We start from the raw sequence: 10,412 nt of genomic DNA, 5'->3' as shown, positions 1-10,412 counted from the left end.
GTGCGGGGCAGCAGGGCAGATGGGGCGGGGCTGACTGACCATCGTCCACCAGGGCCAGGGTGATCTGGTTCTTCGCTTTTCCGTCTTGGAGCTGAGCGGTGTAGGACCCCTTATCCTCCTCCGACAGGTGAAGGATGATCACCTCCACCAGCCCCTTCTCTCGGTCGAAGTTGATTTTGCGGTTCTGGGGAGAACGACCCCCCGAGTCACTTTTCCTATCCTGGGGATTTTGCTGTGGGGCGCACCTCAGCGGGTGCTCGGACTTGGGGGTGATGAGTGCAAAGTTATCGGCCTTCAGAGACTGGGAGGGGCCCTGGGCAGCCCTTTCCTGCTTGTATAGATTGGGGCTCCCCCAGCACTCAGTGCCTGGGAACACCCCCTGGATGCTTGAATTAATTACAATTTAATAATAAGTCCCTCACCCATCCTGTGCCTCATTTTTGGATATTTTCAACTTCGTTTACAATTTACTAGAACTCTCTAGAAGTACATAAAGAATGGTATTAAAAACCACCCCTGTACTAGCCAGCCATAATTAACCCCTCTTTACATTTTGCCACATTCTAGCAGCTTAAACAGCTTTATTTTCCATATTTAGGTTCTTATTCTGTTTGGCTAAATTTGCATCTATCTTTATTTTGTTTTTCTGGAGGGGGATTTGATTGTCCAGAAGCTGCATGATCTGTGCTTGGGGCTTTCCAGTTGGGTTCCTCATATGCTTCTCTTGGGACAACTTGTCCATTGAACAGATGCAAACACAGAGGCATGGAGAGGTGGAGACCTGCCCTGGTTAGGTCAGACAGCCCATGGGACTGGATGTGAGTTTTCTGACATCCACCCCTGAGTGCATTCCCTTTGGTCAGAACCAGCATCGACTTCGCTGTAACAAACACATGCTTTGCTTCTTTCTCCCTCTTCCTTCTTCCCTCCCTCTGTCCTTCTTTCTTCCTTCCTTCTTTCCTTTCTGCTGGGGATTTAACTCAGCGTCTAGCCCAGGCTTACACAGCAATTCCGCCAGCCCCAATCCTTGTTTTCTGATGGCGCTTTGCCATCTGCAGACGAAATTCACAAATAACGTGAGATTGCATCATGAGCTTGAATCTTTCATGAGACTGAAATAGCCGTGTTTGCAGATAAATAAGGTTGAATATCAGCAATTTATATGGCTCATTCTAACTCAGCCTATCTACACTATGAATTAAAATAAAAACAATGTAGCACTTTCACTGTAATATGAAGAAGCAATAAAAATCATTTAAAATGAATCAACGTGTATTTTGATATGTGGATGCTGAGGCACAACCTCATTCATGCTGCACTGATTTATATGATGAATGAGTTTGAATTTAAGAGAGAAAAAATCAAGAAGATCAGGAGCTATTGCATAAAGAATAGGAAAATGAGTAAATGAGCACAAGTGACCAATAGAACAGAAACTCTCCATTCAGTGTGCATGAAACTTGTGCAGAAGAACTTTATATTTTTACTTAAAACAGGGTTAGGGTCTGGGCTTGGATAATTATCTGCATGAAAAGGTGTTCCACCTTCAGGATGTCTGCTGGGACATTTGAAAGTTGTAGAAGGTCTAGAAAATTCTTTTATAGAAATGTTCCTGACACATCCTGCACATCTTTCCACCTCCCATGTACTAAAAGCCAGGTGTCCCCATCCCCGCTCCATCTTGGTGACAGCCAAAGCAGAGAGCCATCTCTGAAATGCCCCTTGTGGGGAAGTGCCACCCTGTGGAGAGCCAAAGCCAGGGGAGGTCAGCTGAGTTGGGGGAGCTTCATGGAGGGACCGAGGGCCAATTACCGGTGAGCTGAAGATCTCCTTCTGGTTGAAGATGAGGTGCAGCTCAGCGGCTGGGGACAGCTTTTCCACCTCCAGCCAGAGCCGCACCTCTCCCTGCTGCAGGATGTCGATGTTCCAGCCGGAGATCAGCTTGATCACTGGGGCACAGTTGGGAAGGGTGTGGGTGGGGCGCCCTTCCTCCCCCTCCCCTCCAGCCCTGCCTGGACCCCGTTGGCATTTGAAGTGTGACGGGTTTGGAGAGCCTGCAGGAGGCTGGACTGGGGTGGGTCTGGGCAGCTTTTCTTTCCACTCATCTTGGCTCTTCCCCTTCATGGGCTCTGGGGCCATAGTCCACACCTGGTTGGGCATGAGATCCTGGGGGATTTTCAAAGACACTAGTGTCTGGACTTCATCCCCAGAGATTCTGATTTGCCTGGGCATTGGAATTTTTTTTGGGGGGGGTACCAGGGATTGAACCCAGGGGCGCTAAGCCACCGAACCTCATCCCCAGCCCTATTTTGTATTATTTATAGACAGGGTCTCACTGAGTTGCTTAGTGCCTCACTTTTGCTGAGGCTGGCTTTGAACTCTCAATCCTCCTGTCTCAGCCTCCTGAGTTGCTGGGATTACAGGCATGTGCCACTGTGCCCAGTGACATAGGGATTCTGAAAAGCTCCTGGGGGCGATTCCAATGTGCAGCCAAGTTCGTGACCCTGGCCCAAGGATGGCATGCACTATCCCTTGCCGATGGGGAGAAGCGGAGGTTTAGATCATCCCAAACCCAAATGACTGAAGAGCCAATAACGATTATAAGAAGGGACCATCCCATTCCCTTCCCCCGAATCACACTGGCTAAGGTCTCTCTCAGGGACTCCCCTCGTCTCTGACCCTCCAGCGCTGTGGCTCCCCATCTGTGATCCAGGGTTCCTTCCTGGCTCTCTGGTGGACCCAGCTCTGCTCAGGGGCTGCCCAGGGCCCTGGGAGCTGCGCGGGGCTGTTCCCTGGGAGGCTTACCTGGGTTTCTGATCTCATGACTCAACTTCTTCAGCTTGTTCAGCTCTGGGGTAGGGAGGGGCAGGGAAGAAAACAGAGAGGGTGAACTGTCCTGGCCAGAGGAGCCCAACAGAGCCATCCTTGTGTGCCATGCCAGGTGAAGTCCTGAGAGAGGCCTCTCCCGAGGAGTAATTGGGGTCCTGTGCTCCACAGGGGCTGAGGATGAGCACCGTGGGCTTTGGCCCAGGGGCACGGAGGGAGCTGCTGGGGCTGCTGCTGGAGACCCCAGGGTTTCCTGTCCTTCAGGGCCTAGACCAAGCCCCACCTCCCTAGAGGAGCACCTGCTGGTGCCAGGCTCTGCTGGACCTCAGTAGTTCTCATGCAATGCTGTGGGCTGAGCGCCTCTGTCCACCTGCAGGCCTCTCCAGGCCCACAGCCTCCTGAGCCTCATGGCTAACCCACATAGCATGCCGTCCTAGTGCCTGAGGGTCTGGACCACGCAGTGAGCACTGAGATGTCTCCACAGCGGGTCTGCAGAGTGCTTAGTTTTGTCTCTAGTGCTGAGGTGAGCTCTGGACCTACATGAGTGTCTGGAACATAGTAAGTGCTCAATAAATGTGTATTGCAGAGATGAATTGGCAAGGTCAGAACACACACCGCATTTTCTCTTATAAACCCCAGGGTCCTTGGCATGATGAGTTGGGATTCTGGCAAGCAACCCGTCAACAAAACAAAAACCCCATTATGGTGGATACATCTAATTGTTTCTGCATAATGAGATTGTTCTGTGGGGCAGCAGGGGTTATAATTCCCCTTTGCTGGAGAGGAAACTGAGGTCTGAGAGGTGATATGACTTGCTCAAGGCCAAATAGCCAGCAAATTGAGGAACTAGAACTGGAATCCAGTCCCTCTGGATTTTGCTTCTTTGCACAATGGAAGGCCTTGAAGTGCAACAGCAGACAGTGGGTACGGGCTCTTCCGCTTGCTCTAAAGACAGCAGCCAGTGTGTCCCATCAGCCACGAGCACTGGTTGCATTAGTTGAGTCATCAGGTGTGGCTGGGCCTTGACACATGGCTTCCACACTCTGGTTAGCCACAGTCCTTACCGCTCCCTATCGTCATCCTCACTCCACAGAACAACTACCGCTTGCGGTTCATTTTCACCCTTGCATTCTTGATTTTCTTACGCTATTGAAAGAAGCAATCCTGGAACATTTGCCCTTATCAAAAGTGGGAAATTGAAAGACAAGAAGGATGTGAATTCTCTCAGGCAGGGATTTTTGAGTTGGGACTCCATGGGTGATTATTGATTGGCTAACTGAAGAAGTGTGGGTGGGTGAGGGCTGCTATACTCAGGTTGTGTTTGTGTTGGACTCCATCAGGGTCTGTCTCGGGGGAGGCGGTAGGGAGCAGGGGAATTACCTTCCTCCGTCAATGTGTGGCTCGCAGAGATGTCTTCATCGGCATCAGTGACTACCACTGAGTAGGTGCCCAAATCCTCAAGGTCAGGTTCTTTCAGGATGACCTTGGACCTGGCAGACAGGAGAAGAGAGACGATGGGGTGGGGTCCTAGGTCTTGTGCACTGGGGGCTGAGAGCTGGAGAATCTTGGTGCTGGTGGCCAGTGCTCCACTGGAGACCCCGACCAATCTGAAGCAGGGCAGCTGCCTCCCTGCACCTTCGCAGGGGCCCCTCTGGCCTGGCACCTTTAGTGGCCACATTGCCCCGTCTGCCTCCAGGGCCCAAGACACCAGCTTTATCTCCTGGTGGACAGGGCCAAGGCCACGAGCAGCCGGGGGAGGAGGAGGGAGACCTGGGGCATTGACAGACGCCCTGGTGGTCATCTGATCCAACGAGAAAGCTGAGGCCCGAGATTCTGCCAGAGCAGGAAGCTGGTGCTCAGGCTGGGAACCGGGGCCTGGCATCTCCGTGGAGTCTCCCAGGCAGAGGCTCACGCGGTTCCTTAGTGAAACAGAAACTCCAAGAGATCGTCACCATTCTGGCCCTTCCGTGGGCTACCCTGCCTCTCCTTCCACCGACCCCCCCCCCTCACTTACCTGCTGACTTCATCCTTGATCTCCACCCTCTGGGGGTCTGGTGGACCCTTGTAGTCTTTGGACCACTGAAACTCTGAGGAGTCGGGGGCCTCGGGGGCTTCGAAAGCCAAGTAGATTTGGCCCTCTTCGTCCACGCCGACCTCGATCTCCCGGGCATCTGAGGTGACATCCCGTGGTGGGCACTGGGTGCTTATGGAGGGTGGGTCAGGTCATGCCCCTCGCTGCTTGGCCCTCCAGTGGCTGCCATCACACTCGAACACCATGAAGAGCCCAGACTTCCTCGCTTGCCCTCCTGGCTCCGTCTGGCTCCTTCTCAGCTCAAACGTCACCTCCTCACAGAGCCCTTGCTGACTGCCCCGGCCACTGTGGCCCCACCCACCACAGCGCCACGTTTTACTCCCTCTGGGACACTCTACCTATCCTAAATCGCCTTCCTCATAGAAGAGCTCCCTCATGTACCGTCCCCCAGCTCCCTGAGTGCTCCTCCCCCTCACAGAGCAGGGACCTGCCTTCTAGTGCACTTCGGGGTCCCCAGTACCATGGGAGCATCCCTAAATATTTGCTGGATGAGTGAATAACTGAAAGACTGGAAAGAGAATGTGGTTGATGGTCACGAGAGCCGAGTGCTTCTGGCGTTTTCCAGCTGGGTGCCCTGGCTGTTAATCTCCCTGAACTGTAACAAAGTCAGGTCTAAAGTGCAAGGACCTAGAACAGCCTTTGGCTTGTGTCACAGGAGGAACCTCAGGAACTGTGGCTGTGACAGCCGAAGGCACTCCTGGGGACTCAGATGGAGCTGGGTGACATTTAAAAGACATACAAGGAGTGGCAGGGGTTTATGCATGTGGCCTGTGAAAACCTGGAAGGTACGGTCGAGTTTGTGGAAAGGTCGTTCCTATCTGGGGTCCCACAGAAACGGATGGGGGAGGGGAAGGGTGAGAGGAGGGGCAAGGAAAGAAAGATCTGGGAGATGTCCCAGCGGTCAAGGGAGGGGAGGCCCAGCAGACCCTGTCCTTGTGCTGCCATCCTCATGCGACTTCCCACCCCACCAACCTCCACCCGGCCTCGGTGACAGCCCAGCCACGGAGCTCGGGCACCCTCCAGCTGTCCCTACCTGGCTTGTCCTCGAGGAGAACAGGGTCAGTAGGCATTGACGGTGGCCCCAGGCCAGCTGAATTTATGGCCTGTACTTGGAACATGTACCTCTTTCCTGGCTTCAAGTCACACACCTGGGGGTTGGGGACAAGAGCAAATACTGAGGACAGTGAAGGTGCACCTCCTGGATCACCGGCCAGGGGTGCAGAACTACTTGGCAAAATCCCGAGGAGGACGCAGGCTGCCTGGGGCCTGGGGACAGGCAAGGAGCCAGTCCCTCTTCTGAGTTATTCTCCTCCTGCCAAGAAAACCGTCTTCCTTCCTATGTTCCGTGTCTCTCAATAGATGTCCCTTCCACCCACCAGCCCAGGGACAGGCCCTTCCCATACAATCACTAAGTTCCACCCCTTTTATCTTCCTAACGTTCCTTGAAAGTGGCCCGGCCACTTCTTGACTGGAGTGTCATGTCCCATCACCTGGATTAGCCCAACGGTGCCCTAAATGGCATCTCTGTCCCCTTTCCCAGCCTGTCTTTCCCTCTGCCGATCTGATGAAGCTCGAATCTCTCAGTGGCCTTCAGGGTCCAGTTCGGAATTTGCCATGCAGGACCTAAAGCCGTGCACTCTGCTTTAGCCCTCTGTCCTCTTGCTCCTGTATAGACCCCTTCACTCCAAGGCTCCCCAGGGTCCCCACAGTCATGGTGACACCCTCCCTCCTTCTAGATAGAGCTCGGGCTTCCCCACTGAGCTCCCGGGAAGCAGCAGTGAGATTCCTGCTCTGAGCTCCTGGGAGTCCTCAGATCCGTCTCCATCTCTGAGCATTTATCACTCAGTATTGGAATGGCCTGTTACCCAGTGACCGTGACTTGTTCAGGTTTTTATGTCTAGGAACTGGTCCAGGCCTGGCGCGGAGTAGGTGCCAAGAAGTGGTTAGAGAATGACTGAGCGAGTGGGTGGTAGCCAAGCATCCCCACGTGGAAACTGGGCCAAGTCCCCGAGGCTGTCTGCCTTGGCCAGGGCCAACCCAGCACTGGCGGGCTCTGCTGCAGAGAACGGCCCCCCCGGGCAGCGAGACTGCAGAGCCTCAGAGGACCCCACCGGGCGAGGCTTGTCCTCCCTGACGCTGTCTCACGTGGCCTTAATCTCATCCTTATAAAATCAAAGCATTTGTAGTGTTTCCTGATTACAAAAGAAATGCACGCCGGTTGGGAGATTTCTAAAGCAATAGAGGAGAATGTCAAGGAAGATTGAACGTCCCCCTAGCAGCCCTACCCTGGAGAGGGCCAGGGTGAACAACTTGGTAGAGTCCTTCTAGATTTCCTGGAAACCTGCAGTGGCCATGTTCTGCTTGTTGGTATCTTTTCTGTCCCACACAGTTTCGGGCCTCTGGACCTGCTGTCTTTTCTCTTGGAGGGGTAGAGGATGGTCCTGGTGACTGAACACCTTCCTGTCCTAGGGAACGGGGCCTGGAGAGCGGGGTGGGGACACGGGCTGTCCTTCCCTAAAGCTGCACATCACAGAACCTGGTCCACATCACAGAACAGTCCTGATACATGCTCCTTTGATGGAGGAGGCCCTCCGAGACCCACTGGTTTCCCAGGATGGACATTACGGCCTGCGGAAGTAGCTGCCAGTGACCAAAGTCCACAGTTCTGGCTGAGGGTCCCAGTGACTGGATGCGGTGGAGGCTCCCGGGGACCCCTTCGTTTCCTTGTCCTTGTCATGCCGGGAAACCACCTTGGGCTCCCCTTCCCTCCTCCACATGTAGAAGTTAAAACAACCACAAAATGAACAAAACCAAGAGTTCTGCTGGATTTCTTACGTACCCAGAGAGTTTAGAGCTTGTTCCTCATGTGAAGAAGCACATGATTATTTATGTATGTTACCTATGTGTCTATTTGTCTGTTATCTATCTGTCAGTCTATCTAGCATGATGGATATATTACGTGCCATCTGTGTATACGACATCCCCTGCTAGATCCTGCTTTGCTTGTCCTGGCTGCGGCAGAGACCTGTGTTTCATGTCAATGTCGCATGCTGTCTGCTCCACTCTTTCTACTATTGTCACTCCCTACACTCCCTGTTCTTTCTACCACCTGGCACACTCTGCCATATCTCAGCACCCCCCCTACTGATAGGTCCTTGCCTCATTCTTTACGACTCAGTCCTAGAGGCAGCATTCCTCGGTCAAGGGCTAAGCGCATCAAAATGCTGATATAACTGGCTGACTTTCAAGTGAGTTTTTAAGGAGGAGTCTATTCAGTGTGAAGCAGGGTGAGGCCACCTGCCCAGATCTACTACTACAAGGTCGCTTGCTGTGTGACCCCTGGTAACCCACTTTCCCGCTCTGGTCCTCTGCTGCCATTGAGTGAGGGACATGTTCTCTGATGGTTGTTCAGCCAGGATGTCCTGTGGTTCAGGACATATCCCAGGGCAGAGAGGGCTCAGGGCTGGCTGGGAGGGGCAGGGCAGTGGTAGAGGCTTGCCCAGCACCCTCGAGGTCCTGGGTTCTATGAAGGGGCAGGAACTCACCCTGAAGTGGGTGCCGTGGATGGGGTCTGCAGTGACTGGTGTCCATTCCTCAAAGCCTTCTTCCTGGACACTGATGCGGTAGCCCGTGACTGGCCCAGCCCCCGTGTACAGCGGGGGCTCCCACTGCAGCATGAGGGAGGAGGCCCGCACCTCCGACACCCGCACATCATAGGGGGGGCCTGTGGAGAAGGGGAACAGGGCAGAGAGGTGGGGGTGGGCAGCCAGATGGGCAGTGAGCCGAGTGGCCAGTTTGTCAGTCACAATCAAGACTGGAAGGGTATAGTGGGGACATGGGCGGCCTTGGCCTCATGCCGAAGCTTGACCACATGTGGCAAATGTGGTCAAGATCAACCCTTCAGGAAGCTCCCTGACCTTCTCTGTCCCCATCCCAGATGGCATGATTCTTTCTAATGTCATTGCCATTCTAATGTCCAGTACAGAGGCAAAGGCTGTGACCTCCAGAGCCACGGTGGAGACTCTGGGTGAGTAATTTAACCCCCATGTTCCTATCTCCTCATCTGTAAAATGGGGGTGATGGCTGTTCTCAGGCTACAGTGTCTGGGACATAGCGAGGACCCAGGTAATTAACTGTTCCCTCTAAAAGTGCTACGCATTGCAATTACCTGCCACCAGGGGAGGGTTTTGTGTGGAAAATGGATCTAAACTGAGCAGTGACAGAGGCCACAATGGTTCCTTCCTTGGGGGCCACTGGGGGGCTCATTGTGAGGAAGCTAGCGGGGGTTACGGGAGCAGTGCACAGCGTGGCCAGGTGTTCCCGTTGGTCCGGGAGGGAGGGTATTCCTGACTTTCCGTGGTGGACTGAGAAGGTCGTGGGTAAACTGGGATGAGTTGGTCACCCTGCAAGTGTGGCCTTGGTCTGTGGCCAGAATTGAGCCTGGATGGTGTGCTGAATCGGGGGGCACTGTGTGCTGGGGTACAGGGCCAGTCGAGGTCCCCTAAGGCAGGTCTAACTCGGTCTGCGTCAGGGGTTTCAGGGTTCGTTTGTGTAGAGGGGGTCTGGAGTCTGGGACTGACAGCGCAGGCCGGAGAGCTGGGGCTGGGGAGTGGGACGACTCTCCTCAGGCTGTTCCCTGTGGGGAGGACAGGAGGGCAGTGCTGGACCTCAGCCCTCCCGTCTTCTCACCTGGCTGGGGCATCGTCCACTCTTTGCACTCGAACAAGTTACTGGGCGCCGACAGCTCGCCAACACCTGCCCAGTTGGCCGCCCGGCCACGGAACTCGTAGAAGTGACCTTCACGAAGGTTACTGACCTGGAGGAGCAGACACAGATGTGAAAGGCAGGGCTGGGGAGGGGAGGAGGAGGGCGGGATCCAGAGCAGGAGGTCCGTGGGGGCTTTAAACAGGGTTGTCGGCGAGGTCTGCTCTTGAACTTGGCTGCAGTGGGGAGGCAGGGCAACTGGAGGCCTTCTTCAGATTCGGAGCCCCAGCTTGGCCCTCCCTGCCCCGCAGGGGGATGAGGCCCACACTGCAGCCTCACCTTGCAGACCCGGCCTGGGAGGGGCTGCTGGTTGACCGGGTGCCAGTCCAGCTCCTCTGAGTCATGCTGGTCCAGGAAGTAGCCCAGGATCTTGCCGCCTCCACGACGCTTGGGGGGTTTCCACCCGATGACCATTTCATTCTTCCCACAACTCAGGAGGGCGAAATCATACGGGGCCGACGGGGTAGCTACGGGAGGCAGGAAGGAGAGGTGCTGCTCCTTAGGGTGCTGGATTGGGTGGTGGAGTCTGGGGGAGCTCTGAGCACCCCTGGGGGCACCCACCTGCTCCAGGGCTTGCTCCTGAGCCCTGCAGCATCTACCCCTCCTCCCTGGGGCACTGGGCCTCAGATTTCCAGACCCGGGGGCCTCCCGACCCCATAGAGATGAACAGGCTCAGGCTTCATCCCAAGACCCCAGACCACTGTTACTTCTCCCAAAGGAGAGGGTGGGT

General features: G+C 54.7%; 1 protein-coding gene across 1 annotated transcript in view; it reads right to left on the bottom strand.

The window, feature by feature from the left end:
• Myom3 (myomesin 3) overlaps positions 1–10,412 on the bottom strand; it is a 43,116-nt gene that overhangs the window by 9,651 nt on the left and 23,053 nt on the right. Inside the window, exons 18-26 of the mRNA XM_076861035.2 lie at positions 9,962–10,149; positions 9,608–9,734; positions 8,464–8,642; positions 5,952–6,066; positions 4,841–4,997; positions 4,207–4,316; positions 2,806–2,850; positions 1,813–1,949; positions 40–184 (exon numbers count right to left, since the gene is read on the bottom strand). Of these exons, the coding sequence (XP_076717150.2) occupies positions 40–184; positions 1,813–1,949; positions 2,806–2,850; positions 4,207–4,316; positions 4,841–4,997; positions 5,952–6,066; positions 8,464–8,642; positions 9,608–9,734; positions 9,962–10,149 (1,203 nt within the window). The remainder of the gene's footprint in view (positions 1–39; positions 185–1,812; positions 1,950–2,805; positions 2,851–4,206; positions 4,317–4,840; positions 4,998–5,951; positions 6,067–8,463; positions 8,643–9,607; positions 9,735–9,961; positions 10,150–10,412) is intronic.

Source organism: Callospermophilus lateralis, chromosome 7 (genome assembly GCF_048772815.1).
Source record: "Callospermophilus lateralis isolate mCalLat2 chromosome 7, mCalLat2.hap1, whole genome shotgun sequence".
Taxonomy (NCBI): domain Eukaryota; kingdom Metazoa; phylum Chordata; class Mammalia; order Rodentia; family Sciuridae; genus Callospermophilus; species Callospermophilus lateralis.
Note: the sequence above shows the minus strand (reverse complement) of the source record. Positions and strands in the feature narration are given on the sequence as shown.